The sequence below is a fragment of the Trichoplusia ni genome, chromosome 15, assembly GCF_003590095.1.
Source record: "Trichoplusia ni isolate ovarian cell line Hi5 chromosome 15, tn1, whole genome shotgun sequence".
Classification (NCBI taxonomy): Eukaryota; Metazoa; Arthropoda; class Insecta; order Lepidoptera; family Noctuidae; genus Trichoplusia; species Trichoplusia ni.
The window spans coordinates 7,529,944-7,556,944 of NC_039492.1; the positions used below are offsets into that span (position 1 = coordinate 7,529,944).

General features: G+C 37.2%; 1 protein-coding gene across 1 annotated transcript; it reads left to right on the forward strand.

Moving 5' to 3' along the window:
* The first annotated feature begins 8 nt into the window (after positions 1 to 8).
* On the forward strand, positions 9 to 26,386 carry LOC113501211 (collagen alpha-1(IV) chain). The gene is made up of 15 exons (XM_026882280.1): positions 9 to 122; positions 17,998 to 18,183; positions 18,256 to 18,300; positions 18,816 to 19,100; positions 19,237 to 19,485; positions 19,674 to 20,457; positions 20,552 to 20,815; positions 20,978 to 21,200; positions 21,458 to 21,573; positions 21,661 to 22,061; positions 22,346 to 24,413; positions 24,658 to 24,835; positions 24,991 to 25,105; positions 25,548 to 25,768; positions 25,861 to 26,386. The coding sequence occupies exons 1-15, from the start codon at positions 30 to 32 to the stop codon at positions 26,030 to 26,032; spliced, it is 5,400 nt and encodes a 1,799-aa protein (XP_026738081.1). The 5' UTR covers positions 9 to 29; the 3' UTR covers positions 26,033 to 26,386.
* The last annotated feature ends 615 nt before the right edge of the window (positions 26,387 to 27,001 follow it).

The following is a 27,001-nucleotide window of genomic DNA, read 5'->3' on the forward strand; positions in this document are numbered from 1 at the left end:
GCATCCAGTACTGTAGTGGCGGCGCAGCCATGTCGGGCCCGGCGCGTGCGCGATTCCTCGCGCTCCACCTCGTGCCCGCCACACTTTTGCTTCTGCTAAGGAATCCTACCCCTACATCAGCGGTAAGTACTAAATTGCTGTAAACGATCAAAATTTCTTACAGGTGTAACTTAACATTTTTCATTTTTCACCGCCAAAAAAGACATCAACGCGCAAACTCTTGACATAATGATGTTTCCCTAAGACCTATAACTGAAATTTTTGTTTGAAACAAATTCTAACTTAAAACCACTTTAAACACGATGTTAATTATACGAGACAAAAACGTGTGATATTAGTGTATTATGCATTTGTTTTTTTTTCTAGTGATGGCGAAATAAATAGACATTTAATTTTCTTATTAATTAATTTGTTTACTTATAACGATACAATGCAATGTAAGTTTATTTCTGAATTAGTGAAATATGAGCTTTCGTGTTCCTAAATCTAAGTACGTGATGGTGTATACAATATTAATAGCAATAGTAAACAGTTATTTATTTTCACATCCTAACAATAACATCATTTTTTTAACCAACCTCAAAAAGGCGGGTAATGGATATTACAATTAGGTAATACTTAAAATCATACATGTACCTATGCTTAATAAATAAATAAATCCATGAAACATAAGCACAACTTAGTACCTACTACTAGAGTTGAAACACGATTAATAGGTAGTAACCGTTGTCAACAATGAGTATAATCGTAAAAACATCACTTTCTATGTCTGTCTGTTTGACTGCTAACTTCTCCTAAAGCACTTAACAAACATGACACGGTTTTCACAGATACAAACTATTCAGTAGAGATTGTTTATGTTTTAAATTTTGACATCAATATTTCTTGTTAAGTTACTTGAGATAGACTGAGTAAATACCGCCTAACATTAAGCTGTAGTAAAATTCATATAATTATTAATATACTATGACTGCAGGATAAGGTTTACATTATTGCGCTGATAGGCAGATTGCTTCCAACGGGTTCACAACCTGTCTCTACATACAACAATAACAGAGTAAAGCTGTACTCCGGCAAAAATTATAAAATAATTTTAAGATCATTATTTAACACCCTTGCTAACTTCTATGGGTTTTAAAAACTTCAATTTTGGGGGGCATGCACTTAAGGGAAGGTATTTTTTAACATTTCTGTATATATAGCCAGTTCTTTAAACATCTGCTATGGTCTATTGCAGTAGATTTTCACTTTATTCTTATTTCTCGAATAAAGTTTTAATGGAAACAAATGAATCTAGAAAAGGTCGGTTTAAAAAACACTTTTCATTACACACAAAAATATAAAATAAAATTAATAATGCAAAATCGAAAGAATTCATATCATTTTAATGTACTACGCATCCACAAAACCATTGTTAACCGGTTTCGAGTGCTTATACTAATACTAAGAGCGTAAATTTAAGTATTACCAACATACTTATATTTACGGTCTTACTATCCACAATATTAAATTTCAGTAGATAGTATTAAGAATGTTCTTCAAATTAAATCGTTTACGAAATATAATTAAAAAAGAAGCATCAATTTTAATTATCCTAGGTATCACCACTATTTTATAATACCATTATACAAACCTACAAAATATATTTGACTCTAGTTCTAAATAAAATAGAGTTGATCTATATTATGACATAGTTCAAAGTCTTTTAAACAAAATTACGATTGGAGTCATATTTCTGCTTCATACTAAAATCAAATATAATGCAACATGATACGTAGAGCAACAACCCATAAAATAATATTCAAGTACTAAGTGATCTAATGACTTATTTTTTAAATTGTTGAGCCTCTCGGTTTTTACTCGCTTCCCTCTTGCTCCCATTGCGTAATACTGTATAACCATAATTATTAATATACAATAAAAAACAATTTATTTAATAATTTACGTATACACATAAAAGTAAAGAAAAGAAACATTGCAAAATAAGATGTACAAGTGTGCGGCTTATTTCATATTCCAGAAAATATTACTTAGACATTTATTAGATTACTTAGATTTTCTGGATGAAAGGCCTATCCAACACAAATATATTCTCAATATGGAGCATCTCTTTTAATGCACTACGCGGCGTAGAGCGTAGAGATTCTCTCGTCCACAACCACAAAAATATTATTACAAGAAGTTCCGAAAGGCTCTCTGAGATTACCGCGCTAATCGAGCAACTTCGATTAAATTGAACCATCTTTCGGTATGATAATATAAATTTTCAAAAGTACAAAGAACCTCAACATACTTTTTGCCGTCTGTATACATGTTTCAATATATGTATGTGGCTGGATAGCCTTAAGACTTCGGCTTAAACCATACCATGATTAATTAAGCTGTGTATAAACATGTCGTTTAGAATTTCTCCAAATTAAATTGACACACACATCAGCCATTTAAATTCGTTGATGATAAAAATACAATCCTCTTTTATCTCTACATTAGGTTAGGTACTCTTTGACCAAAACAGATGTGGTCATTGTCCTTTCGCCGTACGTTGCTCTAGAGACGAAAGAATAAGATAGTTGTTTCCTATAGGATGTAGGCCATAACTTTGCCATTATAACATATAGCTACGTGAATCTTTAACAAATATTACACATGTGGCTGTTCAACAAAGACTGATGAAATTTTACGACACTTGCTTAAAATTTGATTTGAGAAACTTTGATTGAAAGATGCTCCCCCGAGATGGGCCCCCTCAAACTTAAAGCAAGGAGGCCTGAAACATATACATGGGTTCTTAATTCAAAGGAACTGCTAAAACATTTAAATACGCCAGATGATAATATCATTGTTACAACCAATACTTGTAACGGTCATTGGCGGGCCCAAGTTCACAAGTGGACGGTTACTGGCTGATAAGAGTATACAAATGTGATATTTTTAAAGTCGTATACGGTTGTAGGATTCATTGTATACCGTGTTTATTTACTAAATTTAGGATAGGATAATAAAATTGATGGCAAAATAACTGGGAATTAAGACAACCCTTGAAGATGGTCCCACCGTTCAAAAACGATTAAACGAATGAACATTAACTGAACGCATTGAAGCGGACTGCTAACTTAAATTAGGCCTTCTGAATCCAGTTTCTATTGAAAATGGTATGTGATGTAAACTATATATTTAACGGAAGCCGACCCCAACATAGTTGGGAAAAGGCTAGGCCGATGATGATATGATATAAACTATAAAGTTTACCAAAATATCAGACAATATCATGAATAACTCTTGTCTGATATATAACTCGAACGTTGTCCCCGTTAGTTATGGTTAGAATTGCTAATGCTGCGAACATTTTTTCCAGCAAACAGGTTTTAAACAATGACGTTTGGGGCTTCGCTTTATCAAACTTAACTTAGGTTAACTTGATAATAATTATACTGCAACCAGGGACCCAATTTTTACAATGGCCGATGAATGAATGAAAATAGGATTATAATGACACTTTCACTTTTCGTGTTCTTTTAAACATGTTTCCTACAAAATAATTGGAAATTCAGTACGGGACTTTATACTTAAAATCAATACAATGATTTTTTAATTATTGTGTAACGTACACGTAAGAGAATAGGAATAATTTCAAATTTAGGTAATCCAATTGCCATTCATTCATCGGCCATTCTAAGTAGCAGAATCGGGGCCCTGAAATTCATAATATCCTATGTTTCCTTCTTGTCTCAGTCAGTTTGACTTCATTAGCAGTTCTTGAAGAGAGACTCCGCTCTAGGCTTCGCTTAATTTAAGAAGTCAGCAGGCTGATGCTATATCTAAAGTAGAGCTTCATTCTGTAAAACTCAAATCCGAATCGGAATACAAACAATTACTAAAGAAGTTAAAACTTCCTTTACAAGTGACGCCAATATCAGTCTTGCTTTTGCGCTACTAAAGTAAGAAGAGAAAAATAAATATAAAAAAAGTTATTTAATCAAGATTAACAAACACACCCAATATTATACAATCAAGCGAGTAACATTTGCCATAGGTCAAGAAGAGTACGCTTTAAAAACAATTGAAGCTTTCAAGGATTTGACACATTTCCAAGTCTATGGACTATTTCACTTAATGATATTGTTCTGAAATTGTTTAGTTTAGTTTGAAGTGATAAAGAATAAAACAGCACACACAGTGCCACATGACCTCACATGCCGATTATGTACTCCGTTAAAAAAAAAAACCGTAAATTAAACTTAAGTGATAATGTTCCTACTTCGATACAAAGGCTATCGTATATATAAAACATTGATGTCATCATTTGGTACCTAATTATAAAGTTTAAATAATAATTAATGTCGTCGTAGGATAACACACATTAAATGTTTGTGGGTATCCGGGCTATCTGTCGATTCAATTGAATTTTGTCTCAATTTTAGATATAGGAAAACATTTTTATCGTACTAAAAAATTCTTAGAATTTGTTCGTAGTTTCTTTATCGAAGTTATGTAACTTCCTATAAACAAAGTGTTTTATTTTAATGACAGCCGGCCAAAACGAACCTACTCTTATATTTTCTATGCGGTTTTTTTAATCAACGAGCCTTTGCTCGCGGCCTCGAACGCCTGTATGTCGGTTATAGCTGTAGAGCATTACCTACTCCTTTACCGAAGTCGGATAAAAGCCATATATTAATCTGATATGAAATCGAATCTGTTCACCAACTCCATACCAAACTTTTAGCTCATTAAATTGAATATACAGAGATAACTATTTTGTTGGCGTAATCATTCATAGTGCTTCTGGCAATATTTTAATCAATGAATTAATATCATCCATGAAACATTTCGTCGTCTGGTATTTTTATTTATTATATTTATTCTCTATTAAACCTCCAAATCAAATTGAAAACAGGTTCATTCAAACCACGTAATGATGAAATTAATATTAATTGTGTTGTTGGGTCAATTAAATCAACAATAAATTATTTTCAATACATACTTTAGTATCTTTTTTCGCTTACTTTTGATGTAACCGTTATCAGACATTTGTATACTAAGTTCAATAAAACAAAAAGACAAACGAAGATAAGGTAACAAACTTTTTGGTTATTGAATCAAATTTTTATCATTAACTAATTTTCTGTTCAATTATATCGAAGCGGGAAAATTGACAGAAAATAGGAGGAAAGCGCTATGCTCTGTCTGTCGTAAATCGTAAAAATATTGGTACTTTAAAATTATCAATCTGAAATTGGACAAAATATCATCAAATAATAAAGCATGTCCTTCTTCATTCAAACTAAGTCAATTGCAGTTTTAGTGAATTATGTCTATAAGTGTTGAGATTTAGTCAGTAAGAGTCTGACACTACACGCCGCCAGATGGGTGTCCATGAGGATTCCCCGCTTAAACGAAAACGCGGGTCTTGTTTAATTCTATGTAGTCGATACAAAACAACTCATTGAAGAATCGATATGAAATGTAGAGACAGCTTTTTGAATAGAAAACCAACCAGTGATGTGACCAAACGGGGGCGGAATTCAGATCATTATTTACGAGATCTAACTCTACCTTGGGTTTGAACCTACCTACATTCTAAATATAAGTAGCAATCAAGCATTTAGCTGAATGGTAACAGTTATTTTAGTTATTAACCCTAGAAAGATAGTCTGCGTAAAATTGACGCATGCATTCTTGAAATATTGCTCTCTCTTTCTAAATAGCGCGAATCCGTCGCTGTGCGTTTAGGACATCTCAGTCGCCGCTTGGAGCTCCCGTGAGGCGTGCTTGTCAATGCGGTAAGTGTCACTGATTTTGAACTATAACGACCGCGTGAGTCAAAATGACGCATGATTATCTTTTACGTGACTTTTAAGATTTAACTCATACGATAATTATATTGTTATTTCATGTTCTACTTACGTGATAACTTATTATATATATATTTTCTTGTTATAGATATCGTGACTAATATATAATAAAATGGGTAGTTCTTTAGACGATGAGCATATCCTCTCTGCTCTTCTGCAAAGCGATGACGAGCTTGTTGGTGAGGATTCTGACAGTGAAATATCAGATCACGTAAGTGAAGATGACGTCCAGAGCGATACAGAAGAAGCGTTTATAGATGAGGTACATGAAGTGCAGCCAACGTCAAGCGGTAGTGAAATATTAGACGAACAAAATGTTATTGAACAACCAGGTTCTTCATTGGCTTCTAACAAAATCTTGACCTTGCCACAGAGGACTATTAGAGGTAAGAATAAACATTGTTGGTCAACTTCAAAGTCCACGAGGCGTAGCCGAGTCTCTGCACTGAACATTGTCAGATCTCAAAGAGGTCCGACGCGTATGTGCCGCAATATATATGACCCACTTTTATGCTTCAAACTATTTTTTACTGATGAGATAATTTCGGAAATTGTAAAATGGACAAATGCTGAGATATCATTGAAACGTCGGGAATCTATGACAGGTGCTACATTTCGTGACACGAATGAAGATGAAATCTATGCTTTCTTTGGTATTCTGGTAATGACAGCAGTGAGAAAAGATAACCACATGTCCACAGATGACCTCTTTGATCGATCTTTGTCAATGGTGTACGTCTCTGTAATGAGTCGTGATCGTTTTGATTTTTTGATACGATGTCTTAGAATGGATGACAAAAGTATACGGCCCACACTTCGAGAAAACGATGTATTTACTCCTGTTAGAAAAATATGGGATCTCTTTATCCATCAGTGCATACAAAATTACACTCCAGGGGCTCATTTGACCATAGATGAACAGTTACTTGGTTTTAGAGGACGGTGTCCGTTTAGGATGTATATCCCAAACAAGCCAAGTAAGTATGGAATAAAATCCTCATGATGTGTGACAGTGGTACAAAGTATATGATAAATGGAATGCCTTATTTGGGAAGAGGAACACAGACCAACGGAGTACCACTCGGTGAATACTACGTGAAGGAGTTATCAAAGCCTGTGCACGGTAGTTGTCGTAATATTACGTGTGACAATTGGTTCACCTCAATCCCTTTGGCAAAAAACTTACTACAAGAACCGTATAAGTTAACCATTGTGGGAACCGTGCGATCAAACAAACGCGAGATACCGGAAGTACTGAAAAACAGTCGCTCCAGGCCAGTGGGAACATCGATGTTTTGTTTTGACGGACCCCTTACTCTCGTCTCATATAAACCGAAGCCAGCTAAGATGGTATACTTATTATCATCTTGTGATGAGGATGCTTCTATCAACGAAAGTACCGGTAAACCGCAAATGGTTATGTATTATAATCAAACTAAAGGCGGAGTGGACACGCTAGACCAAATGTGTTCTGTGATGACCTGCAGTAGGAAGACGAATAGGTGGCCTATGGCATTATTGTACGGAATGATAAACATTGCCTGCATAAATTCTTTTATTATATACAGCCATAATGTCAGTAGCAAGGGAGAAAAGGTTCAAAGTCGCAAAAAATTTATGAGAAACCTTTACATGAGCCTGACGTCATCGTTTATGCGTAAGCGTTTAGAAGCTCCTACTTTGAAGAGATATTTGCGCGATAATATCTCTAATATTTTGCCAAATGAAGTGCCTGGTACATCAGATGACAGTACTGAAGAGCCAGTAACGAAAAAACGTACTTACTGTACTTACTGCCCCTCTAAAATAAGGCGAAAGGCAAATGCATCGTGCAAAAAATGCAAAAAAGTTATTTGTCGAGAGCATAATATTGATATGTGCCAAAGTTGTTTCTGACTGACTAATAAGTATAATTTGTTTCTATTATGTATAAGTTAAGCTAATTACTTATTTTATAATACAACATGACTGTTTTTAAAGTACAAAATAAGTTTATTTTTGTAAAAGAGAGAATGTTTAAAAGTTTTGTTACTTTATAGAAGAAATTTTGAGTTTTGTTTTTTTTAATAAATAAATAAACATAAATAAATAGTTTGTTGAATTTATTATTAGTATGTAAGTGTAAATATAATAAAACTTAATATCTATTCAAATTAATAAATAAACCTCGATATACAGACCGATAAAACACATGCGTCAATTTTACGCATGATTATCTTTAACGTACGTCACAATATGATTATCTTCTAGGTTAAATATGAAAAAGCAATAAACTAAATCATATGCAATCGTCCGGTAGTTAGGCAATCAGTGTTTAAGTAAACTCAAGGCCTATATCGAGTGATTATATTGTTTGGCCTACATAGTAGTCATTGACCGAGACAAGAGTTGTGTCTAAAACTAGGTTTAGCCCTTGAAGAGTGTTTGAACATACTGTGCTGTCATACGATTGTCATTATGTGTTTACTAAACTTTCGGTAATAATGTAGGTCGGGAGATAAGTCAATGAATATTATTTTCAGCATGTTCTTTTTTATGATTCTAAACGAAGTACTTACTTCTATCTACTCTTACTTAACGAGCATATAACATATTTAGTTGCAGGTTTAGTTTACCTGAAGTAATTATTAAGCACTGCTACTTCTTCATTTTATTATAACCAACGAAGATATGTTTATATAGATGCTTACTAGCATGATTTAATATTGATAGGTAGACAGTATAATAGTTTATTTACGTTCGCACGTGCACTGAAGTTGTGAATTGAATATTGCTTAATAAGTACAATATGAAATAAATTGACTCAATAATCTGATGTTACGGTAACCTTTGCACTGTTATCATATTTAATAAGTTTTTATTTGGTACTATCAAGTGGCAACAACATCATTTATCATCTTACAGCCTCGTGACCTAAAAAAAATATTCGTTTCGATGTTGTATACAAAGATATTAATTAAAATATGTCAAAGACTTTTCCATTTTCCTTGGTTACAGCGACTTCCGGTCTTTTCATGAATGAAGTATAGGTCAATGCATGAACAACGAACAATATTTAATGTTGTGGTTAAAAAATATAAATACTTGAAATACTCACGTCATCAACACGAATTAAACGCGTATTGCACGCTTTTTGCAGGAATATTCGTCTATATAGGTATGGGTTAACGGCAATACTACCTCAAAAATACCCAATTGAGGTAGCATTTCCGTTTAACAAAAAACAATTTGAGTATGGACATGTTTTGTTGAAGAGAACCTCAATTTTATCTTATCTTAAAATAATTAAACTAATTTTGATTTTTAAGGTTATAACCCCCGATAAACTGACGGATGAGTGACGCATGATTATAAATATGAAATCCTACTTATTTTAGAGATTCGACCTAGTTCGTATACCTACATAAAATAGCTAATTATAATTGTTGTACTCATAATTAACAATTTTCCTTTCTTAATCAAGAAAAGTTTAAGTTGGTTAAATTAAAATATTCTTTCGACAGCGTTGTTTTAGTTAAGAGGAGAGGTACTTAGGTAATTGGCAAGTATTAAGCCATATAAACATATTTTAAATACAAAAGTCTTGTTTACTACTTGTCCGGTATGTGCGAGCGGAAGATTGGCATCTTCCCTTTTGTGGTCCACGTTTGTCGATACCATTGGATTGATTTATTGTAGTGCTATCTGAATGAACTTAATAAACAAGTGCCACTTTATTAATAAGGGTTGTGTTGTCATTCTATTTTAATTAAATGCACCCACATTTAATTAAAATAGAATGAAATGTCAAAATCATTATTAAGACGCATATACAAAGCCTTTTAGTTACATAATACTCTCAATAGAAGTCTCACATATTCATTTTTGCTATTAGACACCTACTGAAAGAAAATAGCAGTAGATTTTCATTACGTATTGATATTTCATGATACTATCATGAAATATTAATACGCGACAGTTGTTCTTGTTCACATTCACGAAGGAAATTCAATTGATAGCTAATCAATGAGTGAGAATAGGCATATTTCAAAGAATTTAAGAATATGAGAATTTATTAAATTCTTTGTTCAATTTACATACTAGATTCTAAATACCACCAGGTGGTCTGAGTTTTGATAATTAAAGGATGATGCGATAAAATATTCCATTTTTAATTATAATCTATCGATTGTTCTAAATAATGATCTAGAATACGTTCTATGAGAACTTTTAGTAATTTTGAATGTTTCATTGATTTCAGTTCTTAAGTAATGTAGGTACCGTGATTCCCCCCGCTTTGAGTTTAGCGGGAGGGAGTGTTACTACTGAAACCCTTATGTTCCTTCTTTGATATTGTGTACGTCAGCCACGGTACCCCCTTTCAGACAATTCCGCTAGCCCGACAGGCCGCATCAGCACTAATGAGCCCCCCTGAGCTTGCTGACATCTCTTTGAGGCGCTCATGAAACACAAACGCGACGTCCGGCACGAGCCTGGCATAAGTTAATGACGACCTCCGTGGTCGGGTGGCGTACGCACCGGTTTCAAGGTGTCGCTAGCTCTGAGGTCCCGGGTTCGATCCCCGGTCGGGTCAATGTAAAAATTAACATTTCTACATTGTCTCGGGTCTGGGTGTTTGTGGTACCTTCGTTGTATCTGAATTCCATAACACAAGTGCTTCAGCAACTTACTTTGGGTTCAGAACAATGTATGTGATGTTGTCCGCAAGTTAATGAAGTACCTTGCCTAGAAAATTGCTATTTCATGTATTAAAAGCTCTCCGCCACTTGAAATAGAATTTCCTAGGTAAATAATTCTCAAATTCTTCCGTCAAATAAACAAAAATGTGCAGTTTCCAGTTGACCGCATCGACCGATGATATACTCAAACAATTAATTAGCAAGTAAGTGCTAAAGTAGCTGCAAGTTATGTACTGACCTAAAAATTTACAAAGAGTGAACGTATAAACTATAATAATCTAGCCAAAGTAGGTAGGTATAGATACAGGATCACATAACATGAATGAGCTGTGGACTTCCTCCAGGACATTTTTAAATAACGTTTGATATCCGTTCTGTCTCATTGTGCAATACTTAAACAATGTTATAGAGAACTACAATGAACTTTGTAGCTATCTATTGGCCATGTTAAAAGCTGATAATGTCCGCGTACATTATCTGTGGCTCATATCCCGTTAGGAAACGTTAATTCCGTGAATCACGGACAACAAATCGGTAACATGCGCAAAAATTAGATCGCCGTCGTTGGGGTCTATCAAACGTTTATAAATTAGGTCAAAATCAACTTACATTAACAAAGCTTTCAAAACGAGGCCGCGACACAAACAGTGACATCTGTTATCAAAATGACAGGAAGCTGGTGTTATCAACTTGTCGTTATGTATAAAACACAATTTTTGCAATTGTTGCCGAAATAAAAACATAACTCCCACGATTTGGTATCGACACTGATAAAATAAGGCTTTATGTTCCGTGGTGATAACGCTTTGCGACCCAGCAGAGTAGATAAAGCAAAACCTTATAATTACCTACACAATTACAAATTCAATAAGTTTGTCTTGTAATAATTGGGCACGAGTTAACGTTTCCTTAGTTTGCTCTAGCCCTGAACAAGGTGGGTTCAGCGTGTTATATAAATATAACAAAATGTTTTGATAAAGCCGCTAGTGTCGGTCACCGTTTGTAATGTCCCGGGGTGAGTCGCAGCGCCCGCGCGCCCTGTCAATGCACGAGCTCATTCATGAGTCGCTCTTTTATCACCGTGACGTACACTGGTACAGAACGTTGAACCCAAAGGGAAGTATTCCATATTCTACATTTTTTTACGTTTGTCCATATCTCTACATGCTTGTAACATGTTTATAAATAGCAAACTTAATTATTTATGTTGCTCTACGGAGCTATCTAAGAAAATATGTATGAGCATGATACATAGCTCGTTTGCTTACGTATTTGACATTTACTGGAAATGCAGCTGAATAGATGTAGTCTACTTAGAAATTAACTAGAATGTAAACATTCATTATATTTGACGCGTTCGCTCGTAGCTGCAGGTTCCTTAATCAGACGCTTCCAATGAATCATAGAGTTTATTGCTTTCACTCTAATGGAAAGCAATGTATGAATCTTGTACTATAATGTATGTAAAATATATAAGGGAAAAGCATGGATACGAATTGACTACACGAAATTGTGTTATTTTTGCTCTAACCTCTGCGCTACTGGGTAGGTACTTCATCAGTATCGGTAGGTGCATTTAGTCTCCTAAGAGCGTTCTATATTTGTCCGGTGAAGCAATCGAAGCCTGCGCTAAAGCTAACCGCATATCCCGTTAAAAACAATGTTTCCTGACTACTTTTATCGGCAACGACAACAATATAGTATCTTACTTTAGCTAGCATAGCATTAGTTTAAAATGCCATACACACAATACGATTGTAAGTATATAAAAGTAAAAGCGGTCTTGTACATTTCCAGATTTTTTTTGAAAGTCAGAAAAAAGGCTTTATTCCATAAATGTAATTCCCTCTAAAGTAGTAGTTCGGCTACGATGCTGTTGTTATAATGTAATAATTTTTGCATGGTATCTTCAGATTACTGGTTACGATGTTCAATTTAGGTCGCATTGTCATTAATTTACTGACAGTAGACTGGAGTATCGAACAAGCGTAGAGGGTCACAGCTACGATACTTGTGTGGTCTAAATATTATTCATTTGAAATTTCTATGCGTGTATAAAGCTAATCTTTGTATTACGCCCTACCTTGATTATATCTGAATAATTGCCCGAAAACTCAATGACCTGAGGCTCTACCGACACGTTTTTAAGTAAAATTAATGCGCTTGTAAAAGAGAGATACCGCTTTATCTAGTGTATAGCGTTATCACGCTCTACAACCATTACAAAGTAACTTTTATAATCAACGTAGAGCTTGAAATTAGGCCTTAAGAAGTAATTTGTTTTATAGAATGAAGTAAGTATGTCTTAGGCTTGATTAAGTTCCTGCAAAGATGCGTGCCGCAAACCTTTAATGCGGTATTTGGAACACCGGGAGATAACTTTTGTTTTTTATCGAAAACTATATTTATAATTATTATTAATTTGACCTTATTTCCATTATCAATGTTGTTGACTCGGGCCTAATAAATTCCTTTAGCAGCTGAGTGCGAGACAAAGACGGATCGCAAGTTTCCAGAGCACATTACGTCCGCGGGTCGATTACTCATGACTCGGTTTTATGGTGCGAGCGTTGCACTGAAAGTTATTGCTTACTTCCAGTAAAGTAAAATAGGTCAATAGTTTCAGTACTGTAACAAAGCCAGTTGAATGTGCAGCTATATTCCACGTTTATATTTAGCACAGGTCGCTGACAGTACGATGCTGGCTGAGAGCGGCCATGCATTGATTTGTAATTTGTTACAGTTAGGGATGCTAGACACCCTTCTTATGCGATAGCTATCAAAATAAATAAATATGAAATAATGAGTGTCAGGCTTCTTTCAAGGTGTGGCAACCTTACTTTTTATAATATTATAAACTCGAATGAAAATGTTGAAGATAAAGATTGTAATTAAAATGTACATTAAATCGGAACTCATCTGAACTTCGTTCTGCCAGGCTGGTTTTTGAATCTAAACCGCCTAAAAAACCATTCAAATCAGTCCAGCACTTTAAGAGGACTTCAGTGACTTACACGCGTACTGATGAACAAATGTACAAATGTTTAGTCCGTCCACACACCACACGTTAACATCCGGAACTGGACTGGGACTGGTAAAGAACACATCGGCAAGTTACTTGCTGGATATTGATTTTGATTTTCCAAGCTAGGGAGTACTGCTTTTCTAGAAGCTTCTATTTTCTTTTTCAGATATATTCATTAACCCAAAGTACCAACCGCATTTTTCTTCTTTGAATGTTTGAAATTTCTAAGTTGCATATTTTTGAGATCCGAAGCTTATAGCAGAGCTTCGCCACGCATGCGTGTCGCCGCTCGCCGCGGGCATATATCGGGAACGCGTTTATGAGCCGACGGGGTCACCAGATTCCGGTAAATGCTCGTAAATCTCGACAGTACGCTCTGATTTTTAACTTTTGACATAGTTACAATAACATACAATAATAGTCGATTTATAAATAGGTGTGCGTATTGTTATAAAATTATAACAGTCCTTGTAATATCTATCAAACAACAGTTTATGCTCTCCTAGAGACTTCAGAGAGCGAGTGCAACTAGATGTACCAACCTCGTTGTCCATTTAGATTTGTAATGATTTACGTATGATACTAAGCTTTAGTATCATACGTAAATCATTAATCCTTTCTCCTATGCCAAATACAACTCTACGAAATCGTTGGTTAATATGTCTTTTATTCAAACAATATCAAAGCATATAAACTGGAAGAAAGCAATCCAAATTCAAAGATATTTTATTGCTGTGAACCGCTTTACATAAAGTCGGGGCCAAATATGAATAAAAACATTTATGTTGCAGAATAGATCATGTAGTGTAGGCATACAATGTTCTGAAGCTGCATGCAAAATTGTAGGTATTAGTTTCCATACACGTGGAGGCAGGGTGTGCAGGGTGAGTAGCGCGGGGCGGGGAAGGAGGGGAGGGCGTGCGGGGAGCGGGTCGCGCTGCGGGATGTGCGAATGCTCGTTATCGCCTTGGACACTGCAATGATTGTTTATCCAGCTTGTTCCTTGAATTGCAACTAATGACTCACCCGTTCCATAATCGCGTGCTGCTATTATATTATGTTGTCATGTAATTAATAGCAGATATAAATATAGTTCCGAGATAAAAAAAGCAATTTTATTCTTCGTAGTCTCCGTTACTCCTACCAAGATAATAAGTCTTTTATCAAACATGAGAGCTGAGATATTCAGACTAGGTAGAGTTTTACTTGTAGAGCGTAAAAGCTTTACTAAACTCTATAAGTAAAGCATTGAAATTAGATAGAAAATGAGATTGTTATCCAAAAATATATTATCTTTAAGAAAATTCTAACAAAAAGAGTATCTAATAGTCTGTAGCCAGAGTGAGGATAAGACGAAAAAGAGAAACCGAACAACAATTTCACACTTTCAAATTTCATACTTTGTGTCTTATAGGTACAACTTTAAATATAAAAAAAAGAAAATCTTGGAAACTCTGTTCTCGTTCTGTGCATGAGTATAATTTTTCATAGATAACATTTAGCAAGTTTCGTGGCAACCTCGTTTTTGGAAGCTAAAGAGTTGCTGCTACTGTGTTTCATGACACAACGGACGTTAGAAGCTCGCGTGCCGCCCACTCGCCCCGGCCGGCAACAACCGCACGCACCGCGCACACACACAACACATCGCTCACGTACACAGTCACCTGCAGTATTGACTATAAATCGCATACCTATATAAAATATCTAATGTTTACACAATCACTGACACTTATTTTTATAGTAACTTGTATGCTTGACCGATGTAACATCTATTACCAACGAATCTTCCCTCGTAGCTGTCTGTTATTGCTGTGAAATCAGATGGTCACTGTGTTTAAGTCAAAAAACTGTTCAAGAACGAGTCGGACTCGTGATATTGTAGACTCCGTATCTTCTGTGTTATTCCAGGTAGCAATATGTATATTTTCGCCTTTTATAATATTGACATGAAGAAGGATTTGGAATCGAAAACAGTCTTCACTAAAGACTATTGCAAAGTAATTTTAATAGACCGATTATAACGTAAATTGTTATATCGAATACCCACACTCCTGTTACACAAAAGTCATCGGACAAATATTAAGAGTGCTGAACCAGATGTCAAGTTGATTACTTTGCCAAGCGTCGCTCGCCTACTGCCGAAAATACGACCTTCGAAGTTCTATGTGTTGGAGTATCTAATAGACAGAAAGACGCGGCTTCATCTACAGTATTACAGTAGTAGAAACTTAAATGAATAAAGTACCTAGGGATGTAATATTATATCTAAGAAATATTTTAATTACAATTATAGATCATTTCAATTGGACAGTTAGTCTACGTTCTTTATGAGTAAAATGTAAACACCGGTATTTACACTTACATTATAATAGGTATCTGAAAAACCGGCCCCAACGCTATTTGGAAAATATCTGGATATAGAAAGTAAGATAATTCATTCAGCTGCAATCCTGAAAACTCAAATTGAAACAACAATTTTTACTTTTGTTGTTAGAAGTAGATATGTACTACATCAGGATGTTCAAGTCGCTTGTTTTTTAAAATAAAAAGTGTTATACATTTTTTATCTAAAAAGGCAAAAAGACTTTGGGAAATATATTTTATTTCAACAGGTATGCGGTGTGATCGGAACACTATCCGATCACACCGCTGAAACTGAAATAAAATATATTTCCCAAAGTCATTCAAAATCATTTAAGACTTCGAAAAGCAAAGATATCATAAACATACTTATTATAGCATAGTCAACATTAGTCAAGCTCTAACAAGATATTCCTAACAATGCAATGAACTATTAATTTAAAAGTAGTGCGACGATGAGTGGCTGCTAGCTGTAGGTGCCTGTAAGTCCTAGGCAGTTATTTGCACAACGTCGTCATGCAAATTTAGCCATGTTGGCGATTGTAAATTGATACGTTTAAAATTGCGACTAATAAACTGAGGCCGTATAATATGTCTATGACTTATTCGTCGCATAGCAGAACATATAAGGACAGTTTTATGTCAGAGCGCAAATATGTTTTAAACTCAGCGAATAGCCTCACAATATTTAAACTAAATGGCGAGAGAATAACCGGCTAAGTGAGAGTCAGACTCCTGTTACTGGGGGTTCTGTACAATCTAAGGGTAAACAAGTTTCACACACCACATTTCAATCACCTAACTGTTGCCTGCTGAGGAAAAAAATACTGTCGCAGCAACGCGAGCAAAAGGTAATTTGATAGCTAAGTTATTTTTACTGTAGGTACTAACCAAAATCTTCGATTCTTAGAATAATTAAAGCTGCACATGTTTCTAAAGAACGTTAAAAATCCAATTGGCGACGTCGCTAATCGTTCGACTTTTTGCCCGATGGTCACGTTCCTAACCCGCACAAGGATAAAATACAAATCGTCCCTTGACGTTTGTTCGAATTCGCATTTTCGTATCTGTAATCGTCGTCTAGCAATGTAACCAGAGAGTATTTTTTTTAAATAAAATAGTGTCGAAGGCTGACGCTATGTGCTGCGTTTGAAAGGTTATTTCAAAAAGATGACGTAATGGGAACATCGCTGACATCATCCATCGTCATAAACCACATTGCAAAATTCATTTCAGCTTGTTGTTATTGTGACCGGTAAAGTCATTTGCTATTAACATTCGTCATTTTGCTTGCACACTATTTACCAACTATTGTGTTTATACTGCGAGGAGCTTTGACACCTACATACTAATTCATTTAGAGCTTTTTTCAGTAACTAAAGATACCGCCAACTTTTTATAAATAACATCTTTTTAAATAAACTATTCTTTCGTCAACAGATAATGTTTGAGTTTATAATGACTGAAATTATTTTAATAAACTAATTTCCATACTCTATTATAAAGTAGGAAGTGAAAGGTTCTTACACTTACGTCGAATGTATGTCAGAGGTCCCGACGATAAGGCACGTTCTTTGTTACCTACTCCATTACACAGTATTTTAATTAATGTAATAATATGATACTTTTCTAAAAAAGATATACTCACTGGATAGAAAGTTAAATAAATAATCGAGTAAATTTATTTGCAATAGCAAAACTAATTATAATAATTATTATAAGCATTATGCCTGCACCTCGTTGCACCCCTCGTGGGTCTTTCTGAGAATTAATTTAAGACTATACTTGTTCGACATTGCCATGTACTAGAGTCCCTAACATGGAAACTGATTTAGATACCTATTATCACGAACCTTCATATCATTATCCTTTAAAGTATTTGGAACTAAGAAGTAAGAACATAGTTCTTCATACAAAATATGACGGATCGATATTAAACAATTTTTCAATAGTATTTGTGCCTGTCCCAGTTCTGACTTCTACATAGGTTTACCTACTAAATGTATTGGAAATGAAAACTAAAGATAGAATAGTCATACAATTTTTACTTAGCACATATTTTCTTTTACATTTATAGGTAGTGTGTAACCAAACAGTATGCGACTGTGCCGGCATCAAAGGGGACGTAGGATCTGTTGGACCACCCGGTGTGCCTGGTCTTCAAGGTGATTACGGTGAAGATGGACCTATCGGCCGCCCAGGGCGACCCGGTGAGGCAGGGGACATCGGTGACAGAGGCGATTTAGGAGACAAAGGAACACAGGTTTGTAATTGACATACACACAAAAGTGTGTGCACAATAATTGATATTTATTCAGTTATTCTCAAATTTCAGGGCATTCGGGGACCTTATGGACCCAGAGGGGACACAGGACCACAGGTACAGATACACAACAGTATATTATGATTGTCTTACTTTATTACTACTTGATTAGCAATTAGGCCCGGTTGGTCTAGTGGTTGGTAGCCACGACTGCTATACCGGTTCGATTCCCACCCACGACAAATGTTTATGTGCTGAGCCCCATCGTTTTTTCCGTATCAAGGTGTAATTTATCTATATTATGTATGTATTTAGAAGTATGTACGCATGATTGTCAGTTGCTTAGTACTCACAGTACAGGCATTGCTTAATTTGAAATAGATGTGTGAAAGTTATGAAATATTACTAATTTAAAAATATAAATATCAGTCTTTTGATGAATGAATTATTTAATGGCCAATAATCAGTACTATTGCTATACACTTTTTATCATAGCAGTACAAAACAAAAAATGCTTACAGTTACCCTTGCCAATCATTACAGATAGGTGAACTATTACCATAATAAATCTTTTTTAGCAATATATTGTAGCCACTTGTTGTGATTACAAAAAAATATATTTGTTTATTAAGGGACCCTATGGACCTCAAGGAGTCCCGGGTTTAGAGGGTTTTGATGGCTGTAGCGGTATCGATGGTATTATGGGACCTCCTGGACCAATGGGTGATGTCGGAGAAAGGGGTTCACCTGGACGTGGAGGAGAAAAAGGTGATCAAGGTGCTGCTGGTGATGGCGGTGTAAACTCGCGTGGTGCGAAAGGTGATTCAGGTGAACTAGGACGCCAAGGAGTGCCCGGACCTCCAGGAGTAATGGGTTTTAGAGGAGATAGTGGACCGCAAGGACCAGTTGGTGATGAGGTAAATACAAAGTTTGCAGTATGTTGTTGCTGTAGTTTATAGTGGACGATAATTTAATTTCACCAATAAATAAAATCTATCAGTTTTATTAAAAAAAAGTTGTTGGTATGAAGATTATAATACTCAATTATTTCAGGGACTCCAAGGTATTCGCGGAGAACCAGGAGATAGAGGAAAAGAGGGAGACGACACAATAGGACCACCGGGAGAAAAAGGTGATCAAGGGCCCGTTGGTGAGCCGGGCAGACCAGCGTCTATTATTGTGACCAGCGAAGTTCGACAGAATATTACAATTATAACAAAGGGTAACAAAGGCCAAAAAGGACTTAAGGGACAGCGAGGAGTGAAGGGACTTAAAGGGATGATTGGTTCCATTGGTCCACGAGTAAGTTAGTTTCAGTCATAAAACTTATCACTGTTAACATATTATTTAAAACGTTGATCTAAATAAAGTACTCAGTAAGCAACATATTCAGACATAAAATCAGATTATTTCTACTATTCATCATCTGATATGCTTATGAAGATATTATGTACGTAAATCAATCTTAATGTGACTTAATATACCTACAGGGAACTGATGGCTTGCCTGGAATTCAAGGATACAAAGGTGACCAAGGTCATGATGGGCCTAGAGGAAAGGTTGGTCATCGCGGGCGAGACGGTAACCCTGGCCCTAAGGGAGACAAGGGTGCACCAGGATTTGCTGGTCCAGATGGTGCAGACGGTTATAGAGGAGAGAGAGGTGAAGATGGAATGCCTGGTAATCCTGGACTACAAGGGTATGCTGGTGAACCGGGAATTTATGACGATAAATTGGATGTACCACCCGTACCCGGACCAATGGGACCTCAAGGTCCTGAAGGTTTTGTGGGTCCTATCGGTGCACCCGGCTATCCTGGTCGGCGTGGTTTACCTGGTGTTGTGGGTCCACCCGGTTTACCAGGAATCAAAGGAACTCAAGGAAGACAAGGTATACCCGGCACGTCAACTAAAGGAGAACCTGGTAATGACGGTTTCAAAGGGTTTCCTGGATATAGAGGACCCTCAGGTTTTGAAGGACCATCTGGCGTCGTAGGACCTAGAGGGTTTAAGGGATCTAAGGTTATTGGGCCTGTTGGGGAAGAAGGCTCACCTGGCTTAGACGGAATACCTGGTCAAAGAGGAGATCGGGGTGAGTCGGGTGACATGGGACCTTCTGGTTATCCGGGGACAGGTGTACATGGAGTTGGTCCTCCAGGAGAAGAAGGCCCTCCAGGATTTCCAGGTCAATCTGGAGACCCAGGCTCACCCGGACGTCCAGGATTTTTAGGACCAAAAGGAGAACGTGGTGATGATTGTCCGTATTGTAAATCAGGTATTAAAACAAATCATTATAAATTTAACAGCACATTTAGAGCCCTAAAAGTGTAACAAACTTCTAAATTGCGCTTAATTTTCTATGTATTTAGGATCAGATGGTCCGAAAGGACAACGAGGAGACTATGGTTTCAATGGACAGAAAGGTTACCCAGGCTTAGAAGGGATTCCGGGAGCTCGAGGCATCAAAGGTTTTGGAGGAATACCTGGACTGAAGGGACCAAAAGGTCCAAAAGGAAATAAGGGAATTGCTGGTGGAGCAGGACCACAAGGATCCAAAGGGCCAAAAGGAAGAGTAATTTTCGACCCGCCACTAGCACAAATTAAAGCGGAAGTCGGACCACGGGGTGACAGAGGTACATACAAAATATCAGTGTAAACTAGTAAAAAAATAATTCAATTACAATTATTTCAAAAGGTTAACTAATACAAACATCTTGATAGTGCGCAAAGTTTAACATCATTCATAAGTTTTTTAAGTAAAATTATTTAAAGCCAATTAAAATCTTTTTTTATAGGGTTCATGGGTTACCCTGGTATGCCGGGAGATGCAGGATGGCCAGGTCGCGCTGGAGAAATAGGTTTTATGGGTATCAAAGGTCAAATGGGTGATGATGGCTTCCCCGGCAGACCAGGAAGAAATGGAACTAGGGGAAGAGACGGTCTGCCGGGAAGGCCAGGCCGACCAGCCACAGTACCTATTCATTTCCTGGTTGGACAAAAAGGAGAACCTGGATTGAAGTAATTAATTAAATTATAATAATTCTGATTAAGCAAATAATCTTACAAAAATACGTATTTATTCTAAATACGAAATTGGTTACCAAGTAGCTCGTTTTAAAAAGACTATAATTGCCATAAGATAACTGACATATTTCTGAAAACAAGGATATTGAAATTATTAAATTACAACTACAGATACCAAACAATACGAACTGTCACCGCGAGCAAAACTTGTCACCATGTGTCCTTAACAATAATATAAACCATGTTTTTAGGGGTTTATCTGGCGAGCCTGGTGAAGACGGTCCTCCTGGTGAACCCGGTGAATCTCTTGCCTATGGAATTAACACTAAAGGTCCCAAAGGGTACCCTGGACTTTCTGGACAAAAAGGTAGGGTTGACTTAACGAGCAGGTATATTCCCATTTTGTTTAAATTAAGTTTAGTAGTTCATGTTTAAATTCTTCGCATTTTCACAGGATTGCCTGGATTAAAGGGAGAAAGGGGTGAATTAGGCTTCGATGGCTTGCCGGGTTTAGCCGGTGATCAAGGTCTACCCGGTAGATCCCAGCGAGGAGAAAAAGGTTTTAAGGGATTTATAGGAATTAAGGGAAGTATTGGGCCATACGGTATACCTGGAGCAAGAGGACAACAAGGATTAAAAGGATTCCCTGGTAACCCTGGGAAAAAAGGGGCGCGTGGTGATGCTGGGCCCGCTATACTGGTTGGAGAAAAAGGCTTCGATGGCATACCTGGCGTTCGAGGTGACGATGGCGATGAAGGTTACTCTGGAGTTCCAGGAAGAACTGGCTCTATGGGACCAAAAGGAATTCAAGGACCAACCGGAGACTTAGGTCCAGACGGACCCCAAGGACCACAGGTAAACATGCTACTTAATTTGTGCGTTTTGAGTAGATTGCTACTTAAAATAAAAACTACTACAATTAAGAAAGATACTTATTTAGTTATTTTATAGCTTCATTAACGATCCCAAACGATATCGTTGATTGTCACTTGTATTTTTTATTCGGTCCGCCTCCTACAAGTAGTTTAGTAAGAAATACTTGATTAAATCTCTCATTGCTTTGGGACCGAAAGTTTATCTATTATGTCATACTATACCAACTATCAAAATATCGCTTGATTTAAAAACTTTTTATGCAGGGAAGAAAAGGTATGTCTGGAATAGAAATTCGAGGTGCACCAGGTATGTCTGGTCGGCCAGGGAGACCAGGACGAATAGGTATTGTTGGCGAACCGGGATTACAAGGATCTAATGGAATTCCTGGAGACATGGGCCCTAAAGGAATGAAGGGAAACACTGGGTATATGGGATTTATTGGCATGCGAGGAGAAAACGGACCACCTGGTCCTGACGGATTTCCGGGTTTGGCAGGAATAGTGGGCAATAAAGGTGATCAAGGAGAGCGAGGAGATACGGGTGCTAATGGATTCGACGGGGAACCTGGTTCAATAGGTCCCATAGGAAGTCCCGGACAGAAAGGAGATCAGGGTGATATAGGTCCTGATGGTTTACCGGGGACTGATGGCAGGCCTGGTTTCAAGGGAGGTAGAGGAGATGTTGGTTTTCCAGGATTACCTGGGGCTAGAGGTGAAAACTCTCTAAGAGGTATGAAAGGCGATGGAGGTCAGCCGGGTTTGAATGGCATTCCCGGACGCCCCGGTTTGAAAGGTTTTAAAGGTATCGTCGGTGACATTGGATCTCCTGGCGTGATTGTAACAGGAGAACCTGGTATAAAAGGTGAAAAAGGAAATGACGGATATCCAGGAAGAAATGGGGCTGTTGGAAGAAAAGGAGATCAGGGTGATATCGGTCTTATAGGAGAACGCGGTGAAGATGGTGGTAAAGGTTTCCCTGGCAGACCAGGTCGCCCAGGAAGGCATGGATCCGTTGGATTAAAAGGACAACAGGGTGAATTTGGACTCACTGGAAACTCAGGACAAAAAGGTGACGAAGGCATGGTTGGTAGACCGGGTAGAATCGGTTCCCCTGGACTTCCTGGTGAAGTAGGTAATGAAGGTCCACCTGGAGTCCAAGGTTTTACAGGAGCTAAGGGAGTCCAAGGTGACATGGGTCTAACCACTTATGTGGCTCCCACTAAGGGTGACATTGGTGATATTGGTATGGAAGGATTACCTGGTGAACCAGGAGATACAGGTGACATTGGATACGTGGGTTACGTTGGTAGAAAAGGAGATCGTGGTGATGTAGGATATCAAGGACAAGTTGGTGATACTGGTATACCAGGCTACAGGGGTTCAACAGGTGACCAAGGACCTCCAGGACTACCTGGCATTAATGCAGAGAATGCTCCAAGGGGTGAACAAGGAAAACCTGGATTTGATGGTCTACCTGGATGGCCTGGACCTAGGGGACAAAAGGGTAAGCCAGGTGAATATGGTATAAACGGTCCTGATGGATTACCTGGCCCCCCTGGTCTCTCATTCCAAGGACCGAAAGGAATGACTGGAATGGATGGTGCTCCAGGTCAACAAGGTATGCCTGGGAGACCCGGAAGGGAAGGATTCGAAGGTAGTCCCGGCATGCGTGGATTCCAGGGTGACACTGGCGAAATTGGAGATTCTTACAGCCCTAAAGGTGAAAGAGGTGACCAAGGTCAACCAGGCTTCTATGGAGCTATTGGACAAAAAGGGGAGCTTGGCGACAATGGTATAGACGGACGACGAGGACGAGAGGGATTGGCAGGTGTCAAAGGGTTCAGAGGAGATGAGGGAGAAGAAGGGTTTTACGGACAAGCTGGACTTAAAGGTATTAAGGGTGATGCTGGCGATACAGTTGACATATTTGATATTAAACCTGGACCGCTTGGCGACATTGGACCAAATGGATTCAACGGACAGCCCGGGCAAGACGGAAAACCTGGTGCTTTTGGCCGCAATGGTGTGCCAGGAAGCAAAGGAGAGAGAGGCGATATCGGTTTCCCAGGACGAGCAGGACCTCAGGGACTTATGGGACGAGAGGGGCTGAAGGGAATCAAAGGCTTACAAGGATACCAAGGAAACCGTGGTATTACTGGCAATGCTGGCATTCCAGCTGTACAACCTATGCCAAAATCTCGAGGCTTTTACTTTACAGTACATTCACAAAAAAGAATGATTCCACAATGTCCAGCAGGAACTTCACCCCTTTGGAGCGGATACTCCCTTATACATATCCTTGCTAACGGGAAAGCACATGGACAAGACTTGGGTAAGTTCTAGCATAAACCAATTATGTTTGTTAGCTAAACATGCTTGTACCTACTGTATTCTTATTCAAACACCTTTGTTGACCATGTTTAATGCAAATAAACGATTTATTTACTATTTTTAAAATACTTTAAACAAGGTATAAAATCTCAAATACTTTATTGATGATACTTTATACCTAGATAACTTGCTTTATAGACCTCCATCATATTATTGAGAAAAACGTTTATCCTCTTTTTCAACAGGTGCTTCAGGAAGCTGTTTACGCAAATTTTCGACAATGCCGTATATGTTCTGTAACATCAATGATGTTTGCAACTTGGCCCAACGTGAAGACTTTAGTTTTTGGCTATCGACGCCTGAACCTATGCCTATGTCCATGACTCCCATACGCGCAAATGATGTTGGCAACTATATTTCTAGGTATTTATGAAAATTTTCTTTTAAATTAAAAAAAAGTAAAGTAAAGAGTTTTGACTAATATTTTTTGCAAACTGATATAAATAACTATCTGATGATAGTTAGGTACCGACCGGACCGTGTTGCAGCAACTCTATAATTAGTGTTTTACTATACAGGTGTATGGTATGTGAGGCACCAACCCGAACAATAGCTGTGCATAGCCAAAGTAACATAGTCCCCGACTGTCCTGTTGGGTGGCGAGAATTATGGCAGGGTTACAGTTTCCTAATGGTAAGATTTCATTCTATTATTATTCTTTTTTCTTTTTTTCATAGCCCTAGAAAAATAATTGTACTTACTATGAAAGGAAACTAAACTGAAAAAGCTACAAACTCATACGTTTAAATTTGCCGAGGCACGTATTCGGAATGCTATTAAGTAATATAATTTGATAGTTCAGAGATATGTATTTATTTAGACACTAGCTTTTCACCCGCGGCTTCGCCCGCGTCGAGGTCGGTTATATCGCGTTTCCAATAGTACTCTTCAAAGTCCGGGATAAAACTATCCTATGTTTTTTCTCAAGGTCAACTCTATCTCCGTACCAAATTTCATTAAAATCAGTTTAGTGGTTTAGATGTGAAAGCGTAACAGACAGACATAGTTACTTTTGCATTTAGAATATTAAGTAGGGATTGAAATTAAGTAATTATTGACTTATGTTTGTTTTTAGCACACTGCTGGAGCGGATGCCACAGGTCAAAGTCTTATATCCCCTGGATCCTGCATGAGGGAGTTCCGAGCACGTCCATTCATTGAATGTAATGGACTTGGACGCTGCAACTACTTTTCAACTTCCGTTTCCTACTGGCTCTCAGTTATAGATGATTACAGAATGTTTGACAAACCTGAACAGCAAACCTTGAAAGCCGACCTTGTCTCCAAAGTGAGCCGGTATGTAGAACATGTAATTTCTGACGTATTATATTTATAATGGACAACTGATTTTGGTAGTTGAACTATAATTATAATTATTTTCTTCTTAGCTGTGCTGTTTGCATGAGAGATTGGCCTGTGCCACATAAGAGCACGGCTCGCGCACCTACAACTCAAGGAGACCTGAACTCCGTGCCTAACGCGGCTATACGAAGGCCATATCGTCCGAACCCGCGTCGACCCTACTACCGTCGTGGCATACGTGGAAGGCGTCGGCAATGAAGAGATTTTCACAATTTAACGAGATTCAACTAAACTTTTATTCGTAGGACTAAAATATTGTGATGTATTTCTATAAAGGAATAGGATGAAAATGTGGATAGAATTTAATATCACTGCCAAATTATATAAATATTAACTATTTTTATTTTCATAACTACCTAGTATTTAACTGAATATTTTTTTCACGTTAGGTAGCAAATAATCAAGATTAAATCTCAACACAGAGCAGGACCGTAATGACTTTTAATTAGATGAGTACATGTATTGTTTTAAAGTAAAGGCTCTCTTGAAAAGTGGCTCTCGTGTGGCTACAACTATTTGAAAAATTTCGTTTTTGCCTCTAATCTACTTGAATAATTTCAATCCCAGTATAGTATCCCGTAAATTATTGTTTAAGATATAATTTCGAAACCAATATTATATTTCTAATACCTATTACATGAGGATTTGATGTTACAAACAATAAATAGCACATTATATTATAGTGTTGTAAATATAATTATCGATATGTTGCGAATAGTCTAATAATAAAACATTTAAATTAATTTGACCGTTTTTGTCTAGAAACCTGATGTGAGGTGGTTATGACGTGATATTGATTTTCGATTCATCACATACCTAAGTACTCGTTTTCAGGCATGACGTAAGTATAGGCACTTTAGAAAAGTATTTTATTAAAAGATTCGAATCTCTATTCGGCCCTGGAATGGTAAGATCAAACTAAACCATGATCCAGTGGGAAGTGATATGAATGTTCGAATGACGTTATTACGACGCACGCTATTTCGAAAAATATTTTGTGTGGTACGCCAGTTCGAGGGTACATTAAGTCGAAAACCGCTTTATCGAATGACGTAATTGCGTTACACGCTATTTCGATAAAAAAATTGTCTGGGAATCGAACTTGCGACCCAATGATTACCAAGACAAATTCAGATGCGAATATGCTATTCGCAACAATGAATTTCG

Coding starts and splice junctions, on each gene's coding strand:
- LOC113501211 (XM_026882280.1), top strand. CDS start 30: ATGTCGGGCCCGGCGCGTGCGCGATTCCTCGCGCTCCACCTCGTGCCC. Junction 20,458..20,551: donor TTGTCCGTATTGTAAATCAG/GTATTAAAACAA, acceptor CTATGTATTTAG/GATCAGATGGTCCGAAAGGA. Junction 24,836..24,990: donor GTTGGCAACTATATTTCTAG/GTATTTATGAAA, acceptor TTTACTATACAG/GTGTATGGTATGTGAGGCAC.